At 38.1% G+C, this 12058-nt stretch overlaps 1 protein-coding gene across 1 annotated transcript in view; it reads left to right on the top strand.

The window, feature by feature from the left end:
- Window positions 1–7264: 7264 nt before the first annotated feature.
- LOC149083872 (sushi, von Willebrand factor type A, EGF and pentraxin domain-containing protein 1-like) overlaps window positions 7265–12058 on the top strand; it is a 440661-nt gene continuing 435867 nt past the window's right edge. Inside the window, exon 1 of the mRNA XM_089234250.1 lies at window positions 7265–7341. Within this exon, the coding sequence (XP_089090376.1) occupies window positions 7323–7341 (19 nt within the window). The 5' untranslated portion in view covers window positions 7265–7322. The remainder of the gene's footprint in view (window positions 7342–12058) is intronic.

Raw genomic sequence — 12058 nt, 5'->3', positions numbered from 1 at the left:
TGGACCAATCGGATAGCACTATTCTGCAAAGGTCCAATCAGGACGCTGCATTAGTATCTCACGCAGGCTCACAGCTTCATTCTGACCACGACGTTTGAAGTGAACAGACGTACTTCTTCCGCTGAGCAACCGAGCGTGAAGATTTGGTATTCAACCCAAATGGGAAACTCGGTCAGCGAAACTAGTGGTTAAATTTTTCCTCTGAAGACGGCACCCATTGGTGTTGAAATGCATTAGGACTTTTATTATTTTTTGTGTATTTGCCTTATTCGTTGGTGTCTTCTAAATAAAAAAAAATTAATTGGTGCATGTTGGAATGTGTGTGTGTGTGTACGTGTTCATGAATCTAACATGAAGTTTGTTTCCGTGTAATGCTTGTGTTATATGTGTAATGCCACCATATGCCATCAATTTTTCTAACTATTAGTGAAGTTTAATGATTGAATAATTGTTTAGCAATGACTAAAGGCCAGAAGTTCAGGAAAAATACCCTTTTTTGCCTATTTGCAGACTTTCTTTTGTAGAAATGTCTTTTTTGAAATTTTCCTATTTTACGTTTATTCATGAATTTTAAAAGCCATATATATTCTGTAGAATTCAGATATTTTTAGTATTAAGAACTTCAAAAGAATTTTTTTTTCAACCTTGGTATTAATTCTTATCAGGAAGTCTTCCTCGTTCCGACCCATTTAAACGCAAATAGGCGTAAGTGCCTGAGAGATAGGGAAATTGGTTTTTAGGCATAGAAATAACGGACTATTTATCTCTGCTACACATAAATTTCAGATAGCTATCAAAATAATGTCAAATTTGCATCAAGATTTTAAGAGCTCTAGACGAAAGCAACCCATGTATTCAGGAAAGCTGTGAATAAATTAGAAAGTTTGCTTCACCACAGGATTCATGTAACATTTCCTGCATCACACAGCATTGTCGATTAATAGCTGACTGATGACTGTCCATCTACAATGGTGTGCCAATACCCCCATCAGTTGACATCATGGCTCCTACATGGCGGGGTGGGAACCGACAGGCAGCCCTGGTGCCCATGCTGTTTTTATTTGATTTTATTTTTACACCATAAATAAAGGTAAATGACAGATAGAATGTTCTGTGAACAACAACAATGGCAAGTTGTTTTTGATGCATAAATATCATCTCCAGAATTTGAGAAATATATGTTTTTGGAATCGATGCAAACCAATAGAATCCAAAGCTCGATAGTTGAAAATTTTAAGAGCAATATGTTGTTAGTATGAAAATGTCTTTTAAACAATTCCATATAAAAGCGCTGCAGCTTTTATATAATCGTTCTTTAAATTTCAGCTAGCTATACCCTATTTTGCATGTCAGAAAATTACATAAGTATTCGATTGAATTGAACTCCGACCCAACTTTGAAGGACTGGAAACACCTTTTCTTCGGCATAGTAGTATTAACTTAGCTAATAATGCAGTTATTGTAATCTATTGATCAAACAGTAGATTTAGTGAGTGCAATCAATTTTTAGCCAGTGTTTGGACCCTTAATATCGTAGCTTTTAGTTATTTTTCCTGTTTTTCCCCATTGATTATAAATGTCTTTGTTTAGTATCTAGTTTAGGCATTTTTAGTGCCTTTTTGCCTGCTTATTTCAACCATTTTTATTGCCTGAACTTCTGGGTTCTAGTAATGACCTTTCAACTGTATAGTGCACCGTTCTCCTCCAAAGTTATTTTATTGGTAGGACCATTTGGCAATTTTAGTAAATATTCATATATTTTTTACATAACTGAACACTGCAATCTCCCACCTGATGTTTCTTCATACCACCATTTGCTGAGAAAAAAAATTGTGGTAAACACTTTAGGGCTAGGGATCTCTATTAAGTTACTTGGCCATAGGCGGAGATAGACTTGGAAGTGTGTGTGTGTGTGTGTGGGGGGGGGGGGCACGATGATGATGCCAATTCATATATACATTAGATCAGTCTACTCCACCTTTGATGCTGGGGGACAATGCCCTCACATCTCTGCCCTGGGGGGGGGGTGCTCTTGCGGTTTTAATTATTATCTGTCATCTACCCAATAAACTCTTGTTGTCTCAAGTCTTGAGATATATTTTATGGGTCATATTAACCTAGAGTTGAAGCCAGAAATTCCTTTCAGAGGGTGACAACTGGTATTAAGGAGGGACAAAGTGATTGAACAATAAGCTCAACCATTTCACAAATATCAGTCACTTTTCACATTTTTGGGGGGACTGCTGGTCCCTCCCTCACTACAGCCTTGATGATGTTTTTACGATTTTTTTTTTGCCAACAAAAACATGGCAATACTTTGGAGTCATTCCAATAACTGCTCTCCCTGAATTTGAAATATTGCCCTTCTCCAGTTCACTTCTGCCTCTTGCCACTTTCTGCAGTGATTGCTGCCACCTCCCTCTCACCTTATCTAAAGTATTGCCTTCACTGCTTTATTATGATTTTCTGTTTCCTCCTTTGTCACCAAGTTTCTGCCATTTTCCTTGTGCTTTTTTAAATTTCTGTCCTCACCTTTTTTAGAAATTTGCCTTTGTTGCTCTTTTTCAGAATTTCCGCTCCCCTCTTGCCCTTTCTGTTTTCAGGCATTCCTGTCAAGTGAAGATCCTTCGAAACATTGTTTTTTTAATCTTTCTCTCCTCCCATATTTCTAGAGAAACAAAAGAATCCCCTCCCCGATAAGCCGGGAAGATTGACTTCTCAATATCAAAGATGTGTACAAAGTGACCTGTACATATGTGTATTGATATCATTGTGCACCCCAACTTTCAAGTCTCTCTTTGTTTAAGTATGTGATAACTTAAAGAAGTGTGAGAATATGTAAATTCAAGTTACTGGAGGTGCTAGAAAGTCAATCAAGGTTCACTAGGAGTGCGTTAGTTCAGGTTAAGAACCACTGGTGTAAAGGGAATCCTTTAACAATGATATCCATGAATTTCTACAGAACTCGTTCTTTGAACTACTGGATAAAAGAAATATTTTATATAATATTAAGTGTTATAATCCTGTTGGTAATATATTCACGTTCGTTACATATTCTAGAGATATTTGATTGTACATGGAAACGATATTTTTGTGCAACTTGATTCGTACTGTTGACCGAATTATCAAGCGATTTCATAATGTGCCTTATTATTGTTTGTTGTTAAAATTGTTAATTATTTCATGAAAGGTATTATTATATAAATATATTGTTGTTTTATATGGCTTTAGAAATAATTTTATAGTAATTTTTTTTTTTTTAGCGTGAAGAAGTTTTAGTGTTTCTGTTAGTAATCAATATTATGTTTCAATGTAGCAAGATTGCTACATATAAAAGAATGCTTCAAGAAACATTCTTTTTATACGCATCTTAATGCAGATTTTTAAGTTTTAGCCTTTATTATAAATAGTGCACTGGTTGCAATAAATTAATTGATAATGTGTTTTTGGTGTTTTTTCTTATGAGTTATTTAAAGTTTGAGATTGAATTTGTTTTTTCATTTTATCCCTTTCAGATCCAAGCATTCATTTTTTGGAACTTTCAAGATGTTTTTTCACTTTTGATACTTAAAAATTACACTGAAACATTAAATGTCAGCAAATCTTTATTTTTTTCTTCAAAATTTGCAATTTTTTTGTGAAGAAATAATGCACTTTGTTAAAATTTTTTCAGCCAAAAAGATGTGGGGTACATTCATCTTCATATAAAGTTTTTCCAGAATTTTATTTCTAAATTTTATAAACAATCTTAAAAACCCCGATAGTTCGACTTTGAGTTCTGCCCTCTGATGAATGCCTCCAAAGTTCATACTCACCGTATTTTTGTGAATTCCAACATCCCCCTCCCCACATCCTGGAGCAGGGCCCCTAGGCTGAGATCTTTAGCGGGCACCAAGCCAGTGGGCCCTTGTGTAATGAATTTATTGCATGAAAAAAAATGATGGTTATTGTCCCGGATCCAAGGGCTGAGCCCTCTCAGCAGCGCCGTCTTAACGTATGGACCCACCCGAACACGGCCCGTGGGGGGCTCACAAAAATGATATAGTTGAAATTTTCGAGGAGCATACATGTAAATTTGCCTTGTAGGGCCTCAGAAAAATCACTTGGCCCGGGGGCAGATGGTGTTCTTAAGATGGCCCTGGCACCCGAACAAAGTTATATATCTAAGCTCCCCCCCCCCCCTTTCTGGCTGCAAATGCTCACTTAATAATTTGTATGAAAAATGCTCCGAAAAAAAGTTCACCAAATCCTATAATTCTGAGCCCCCCCCCCCGGGTGGACCCTGGCCCGTAAAAGGGCTGGGGCAAGCAGAGTGCTGCCTCGAACAAATGAGGGCTTACAAAAAAATATACACTTAGTTTGTATGATGATAAATCATTTTCAAGAGGACCCAAGAAAGTCTGCCCAGGGTCCCGAGAAGGCGCGCTACGTTCCTGGGTGGACCCCCATAGGCAGGGTCGATGCTTTGTCAGCCGGGCAAGATCACATTTTGGCGCCCTTTTTAATGTTTGGTGCCTTCTCTGGTCCAGTGCAAGGAGCATTGGACCCGCTTGCCCACCCCCCACTAGTTGCGGCCCTTCCCACAAGAGTAGACAGGACTGCAACTAAATGCATTTAGTTAGCCGGGACAAAGACGCATTTTGGTGCCCCCCCGATCCGACGCCCGGGTCACAAGACAAGCTGCTCCCGTGGGCCGCAACTAGAAGGGAGCAGACACGGGACGATAATTATCATTTTTTTGTGTATTTTCCTCCCACATTATAAACTTACTACGGGGGGGGGGGGGCATGAAGAGATATCCGGTATAAAAAGCCTGACGCAGTGGCCCTGCATCTGGAGGGTGGAGGTGGCCTGATGCACCAATATGCGTTAAGAACAGAGAGGACTCGAGAAGATATCTGTACTTGTGCGGAACCTATTTTTGGTGTCCCCTGCCGGCGTTTTTTTTTTTTTTTTGTCGACAAAGCTTCTCACTTTTTCAACTAGAATTTCGCACTCCACTTAGAGCAGTGCCCAAGTGCGGATCCAGCCGGGGAGCGATCGCCCCTCCGAAGAGCCGAATAATATTTGAGAAATTTGTCTGTGCCGTGAAATACGGATGATCCAATGCACCTACACAGGAAGTCGTTTCTCTGACATCGCCCTGGATCCGCCCGCCTTCACTCTATTTGAAGCTGAAGATATCTGTCTCGGCTTCATTAGCAGCTGAAGACACCTGCCTTCGTTCCATTCGCAGCTGAAGATCTCTGCCTAGGCTCTATTCGCCGCTGAAGATCTCTGCCTTGGCTTCGCAGCTGAAGATGCCTGTACCTCCGCTCCATTCGGAGCTGAATATTTCTGCCTCCACTCATTTCGCAGTTTAAGATGTCGGTCTCAGCTTCTTTCCCAACTGAATATTTCTGCCTCTGCTCCATTCGCAGCTGAAGATGTCTGCCTTTGCTCAGGAACGGATCCGGGGGGGGGGGGGAGCGATAGGTGAAAATCGAATAATATTGGAAAATTTTCCTGTCCCGTAAAATACGGGACGATCCAACGAACTTACACAATTCGCTTCTGCCGCCACGTCGACCTGGTATGGGGCACCGGCGCAGGTCGCACGGAGAAGAACCGTCCCTAGTTAAGAACACCGATTATGGTTTTGCTTCCGACTCTGTTTCAACATTACAAGAGGGTGCTAAAATGCTTGCTTGACACAGCTGACCAAACCTCTAGTTGTTGCCCCGGGTCTACGATGGTCTTAAGGTGGCCTTAATGAACAAATGGGTAGGGGCAGAAAAGAGGAAGGAATCTCTGCCCGTGCAGGATCTATTTTTCTGCCCACCGATAACGTTTCTCAGCTCAACAATTTTTTTTTTTACTTCCAACTCGGATATGGCACCCTTTCCTAGAGAGGTGTCCCACGTGGCTGCACAGGTCGCACGGCCTCTGTGGGGGCTGAAAGGCTTCGGCCTAGTTTCTTATAATTTTTGTTTTTTCATACTATAAATGCTTTATCGACGGACCAGTGAAAAATCTGGCCTATAAGGCCCCAACAAAGATCAAAAGCCTAGCAACACCTGCTGCAGGACGTGGGTGCGATAAATGCACGTACTGGCCTAGTCGGAAAGACTAGGCCAGTACGTACTATAGATATTGTATCTAGGACGTAATGAGTCCCGTATATACGGGGTGATTCGAAATGTTACGCCGTCCACCAATAGCAGTTTTTTTTCCTTGTAGCATTTGCAGCGAATTCACAATGGCACTAACAGTTTTAAGGGAATTAAAATTAATTTAATACTTTAGAATACTTTAAAACATTCATTTTTAAAATATTGTTGGTGCCTCTACCTTAGAGGAGAAATAATTTAATATAAATATTTCTAATAGATATAATATATATAATATTTAATAGAAATATTTCTCCTCGATGGCCTCTACCTGCTTTGAAAATCATAAGTGCCTTATGTGGTGATGACGAAGCTCAGGTATAAAAAACTAAATTCTTCATTCAGCTTTGCTCCTTATAAACTGACCTGAAAGATCAAACTTCCAGTTCAGTAATTTTTTCGAAACCCAAGGAGACATCCAAAACAAAGGACGTCCACACAAGCAGACGACAAGTAAGGGGTCATTCGAGTATTACGTCAGCATCGAGGGGGGGCAGGGGGTTTGAAGGTTGTTTACGTCATCAGTCACCCCTTTTTGAAGATATAAAATATTCTAAGCTGCTGACGAAATTTTGCCGGGGAGAGGGGAGGTCAAAAATAGCTGAAAATCTGCTTACGTAATACTTGAATGGCCCCTAAGATAGTAAAAAGTGAATTTTTCCCACATTCCACTTTATAGTAATGTCCTGCCATCTAAACTCAATTTTAAAAGTGACTCTTGTGGTGATGATGAAGTTCAAAGTAAAAAAAGTATATTCTTTATTCCGCCCAGTTGCTTATAAACTGAACTGGAAATTTAAACTGAAAGTTGTGTTATTTTATTTGAGCATAAAGAGTCGTCCAAAACAAAAAACCTCTTAATGAGCAGACGACAGACGGTTTGTTCGGTTCCCTACAAGCTAAGCTCACAAACAGAACTGGAAGTTCGAGCTGCCAGTTCAGTAATTTTTTCTGGACACAAGGAGACGTCCAAAACAGGTAACCTAGAGAGAAGCAGACGACAGAGGCTTGCATCGAGCTTATATTACTGGAGGGAGCATCCAGCCGCCGCGACTGCAGCGACATCAAATGAAAGGAAATCACTTGACTCGGTGAAAACAAAGTTCCCGCCTGGCAATTTCCCCACGGGAAGGTCCGTATCGAAATACTGCGTTTTAAAGATTAAGAAAAAGGATGGAGAACTCATCTAAAGGTGAAAAAAAGATTAAATTATTTATTTCATTAATACTGGAATCATTTCTTTCATTAATGCTGAAAAATTTCTTTCATTAATGCTGAAAAATTTCTTTCATCAATTTCTCGAATTTTCCTTCATTAATTCTTGAATTGTCTTTCATTACTCCTGGAATAATTGCTTTCATGAATTCTGGAATTATTTCTTTCATTACTCCTGGAATAATTGCTTTCATGAATTCTATATATCTCATATGAGAATATATCTCATTAATTCTGAAATTATATCTCATTAATTTTGGAATTATCTCTCTCGTTCATTCTGGAATTCTTTCATTAATTTTATTATTATATCTTTCATTAATGCTGAAATTATCTCTTTCATTAATGCTGAAATTATCTCTTTCATTAATTTTGGAATTATCTCATCGATGCTAAAATTATTTTTTCATTTATTGTTTTAAACTTCTATTTATGCCATAAGAAAACAACGTGATGTTCCGACGAAAGATGTTGAGGGGACACCGTTCACTTCTCAGCACTGCCAAGGCGGAGACCGCTCACGCCATACTCTCTCCAGTAATATAAGCTCGATGGAGCCTTGATATACATACTGTTGGTGCTGCCATCTAATCTCGAAATTTGAGGCAACTCATGCGATGATGGGGGGGGGGGGGGGAAGAGAGAGAGAGGAGGTTTTTGTTTTTTTTTAGCATAACATTTTTTTATCAGACGAAAATTTCGGTAACAAAATTTGCAATAATGGATTTTATGTTACAAAAAATAATTATTTCTTTTCACAAAAACATTCGGACAACATGGATGATCGAACAAATAAGTGAAAATACGGATTATGTGGTCTTCAGATAGGGTTACCAGACCAGATTCATACTGAAAAAGGAGGACGCCTGGTGCGAACTTTAGGCAGTGCCATCTTAACGCATGCCTCCCCTACCCCGGGCCGTGCCCGGAGGGCTTCAAGAGAAGAGGTGCCGCAGAAAAACGAGACGTAGTTGAATTTTTCAGGTAGGGCCCCCAAAAAATCCATTGACTCAGGGGCCCATGATGCCCGTAAGACGATCCTGCCTGTCAGCCCCACCCCTGTGGGGCTCATGGAATTCTAGTACTTGATTCCTTTATTTCTATTAATTTACATTAATTAGACAAAGAGAGCAATAAAAATTTCGAAAGACGATCATTTATCGAATTGCAACGTGCATTCGATAAAGAGATGATGAAAGGCTTTAAAAATACGAAAAAAATTGATGTCTGTTCAATATGATTCGAGCCACGATAAAGTCTCATCAGGTGGACCGTGTGATAATTATTATTAATAATTTATGAATTTTGTAAAATTAATTGAAATGTCATTCTCTCTCAATGGATCGTGTTTGATTACGATCCAGACTGTCAACGCGTTCCTGAAATAATGAAAACATGAGTGTAATAGAATGCGTTCTTTGTGAAAAAAAATTTCCTCTTCAAGATTTGCGTTCGTAACTCGAAAAGTTTGTAAGTCGCTGAGCAACTACATAAAATTTTTTTAGAGAGGGGCCGCAAAATTTTTTTTGCATTGGGCCGCGAAATTCTCTTAAGTCCGGACTGTCTCCGATTTTTGAATTTAAATATTTCAGGAAATAATGCAGTTAAAAACATGTAATTTGTTTGTTGGTCTCAGAGGAGAAAGAGCAACAACTGTCTAATTGGAAGTTAGAGGACGGGGGGGGGGGGGAGGGGATCGTGTAAAAATTTACATTTTTTATTTTGTGTACACTGTATTTTCATCCTCAAAACTCGTATAAGGTGATTTCTGGTCACATTTTGAGAATTTTTAAAGTTAGAACCATACCACCACTACGACGAACGGTGGATGAGATAAAGGCTTTAACAACACTCCAAGGAGAAACCATTGAATCTTAGCATGGCCATAATAGGCAGGGCCGCAACAAGTGGGGGGCGGAGAAGGCGGGTCTGGTGTCCCGGGCGCATCACAAAAGGGGGCGCAAATTTAACCTATCCTTCAGTATTACGAGGGGGATGGTTAGTTTCCCCGGCTAACCAAGTATCCAGTTGCGGCCCTGCCAATAGGCATCTTATTTCTGATGAATCACAGTTATATTGAGTATTTTTCTTTTAGATACATTCTCAAGTTTGTAATTTACACCTGGTAGCATTCTTTTACGTCTATAGATCAAACTACACAGTTGATTCACTAATGACCCACAAAAATCATGTCCTTATTCTGTAGAACTTGATGGCCCACTGCATGGGCCCATCTGGCACCGGGATGTCAAGTGACAATTAGGTCTGGTTCTGATTTTCAAAAGTAAATATGCAAATAGGTAGGTAGTAATTTTTAGGTAGGTAGTAGTGCCTTTTTTCAGAAAAATCGCTTTGTATGTGGGCGCGTCATCCTTGTGATAATGATCTTCAACTAAACAATAAAGTGTTCTTAAAATTTTAGGATCTTGTATCGGATGATAGATGTTGAAAAAAAATTGTACATTTCATAAAAAAATAAAATTTGATATCATTTTTTGGTACCCCTTTTGTACTGATGCCCTAAGCACATGCTTATTTTGCTTAATGGTTAATCCGGCCCCGGCTTAGGGCCTTCATATGGGTTAATCCGGCCCTGAAGCGTGCATATTGTTGTGCTGGTGCCTAACGAATTTTAGAACATATATATTGTGTTAATACAATTGAACGAGCGACGTTAGTAGACCCAAAATTGCAAAAGGAGCCATGGCTATGCGCGCGTTTCGGAACTATATGAAGTTCCTTCATTAGTAGCAGAAATAAAGAAAAATATTCTAAATACTCCTGTTGCCAGTTAATAAAAATGACTTCATAAGCGGGGTAATTTAATAACGAGTAAAGTATTTTGCCGATTATGCTAGTAGAACTTTCGGAAAACCACGTTATATATAGGCGGGGCCGACGTTAAAACAGGTCAACGTTATAATGAGGTCTTACTGTTTATGGTCATTTCAACATCATTGATCAACCACAAACAAAAGTTATTTTTAATAGGGCTTGAATATGTTATGGGGGCCAACTTGATCCCTAATGGCGGTTTTCGGTTAGTCCAAAATCCGACTGTTAAACATGAATTTTTCCTTTGATTCTCCAATTGTTTTCCATTCGGTATGAATTTCCTTCATTCCTAAAATTGCTTTTTCATTCAATATGTAATTGCCTTCAATTCTCGAATCATTTTTTCAAATTCAATATGTAATTTTTCCTTCAATTCTTTAAGTTATTCTTTATTTATTCAGAATATAAATTTCCTTCATTTGTCAAATTATTTTTCATTAGATATGAATTTATCTCAAATCCTATAATCAATCTAATCTAAAATTTATTCCGATTTTTTTTCTAAATTAAGTACAAAATTTACTTCGATTCTGAAGTTATATGTCTTCATTAAATGTGAGTTTTCATTGATCCAGAATTTTATAATATGATTTTTCACGCAGATTCTGAAACTATTTTTTCATTTAAGGTTGAATTTTATTAATTCGTGAACAAGTTTTTCATCAAACATAAATTTCCATCAGTATTAAAATTATTTTTTTCATTAACCATTAATTTCAGAAATTCGGAAACACTTTATTTTGCCAATTCCGAAATTATTCTTTTCAATATTTTGATGAAATTATTTTATTCCGACTTCGATTTCAACTACAATACTTATGGCGGATTTTTTTTCTTTTTGATATAAATTTACAAAAGAATTTCAAAATTTTGCTCACAGATGGCGGTGCATCACGAGAAACTCGACGTAACCAGAATTCCCGGGACCGTGTCGCAAAAATTCCCTGGTTTCCCCGTTTTTTAAACGGAGTTCACTAAAGAATCTTTAAAGATCTTTTATAGAATTCATTATTTCCATCAAAAATGTAGATGCAGGTAATTTTCATAACTCATTAACTATCAGTTAGGCGCGAGTTGACGTAATCATAGGCGGTGGTAGACTTGAAAGTCAAGGGAGGGGGGGGGGCACGATATGATGATGTTAATTAATTCATTTCACATATACATTAGATCAGTTGACTGCACCTTTGACGCTGGGGCACATATGTGACACATGATTTTTTGTGGTATATATATTTATATTTTCTTTGAATACTACACGTTTTGCATAAAACACTTCGAGTGTCTTACTAACACACCAGTTTGAGTTCCAGAAATTGAGAAAATTGAGTTGTGGTTGTGCTTTTTCTGATGGCACGAAGGCCTCCTATTAGGTCTGCATTAACTTCACCCCCTATCTAAATACAGTGGAACATCCGGTAACGAACACTCTCCGTTAGCGGACTTAGCGGACACTCTCCAAAGCGGACAGTAAAATAAATCAAATTAATTTTTTTTCAAAACTCTAATTGATAAATTTCATAAACCGAGAATTTATCACATTTAACAAGATTATGTACCAAGCTCGTGTTGGTAAATACGATAAATTGTCAATTAATTACTCAATTAACTGAACATAACTAAAGCCTAGGAGGGTGAATTCGAATAGTAATGTTGGTTTTGTTCGGTGATACCTTGTGAAGATGGTAAAAATAATTAATTGGCTTAATGAATAGAGATGAAAGGTTATAATAGCATACAAAGATTATAAATTTTTCTATATTTATCAGACTTCTGAACTTTATTCGAGAATTATGCATAATCACCTTCAAAACTGATAAACGTAGTGAAATTTAATCAATTTTTTTTCATGGAGATGA

Source organism: Pholcus phalangioides, unplaced genomic scaffold, assembly GCF_987345545.1.
Source record: "Pholcus phalangioides strain wild (caught in Gottingen) unplaced genomic scaffold, Ppha-v1.0 ptg000008l_1, whole genome shotgun sequence".
NCBI classification, from domain to species: Eukaryota; Metazoa; Arthropoda; class Arachnida; order Araneae; family Pholcidae; genus Pholcus; species Pholcus phalangioides.
Note: the sequence above shows the minus strand (reverse complement) of the source record. Positions and strands in the feature narration are given on the sequence as shown.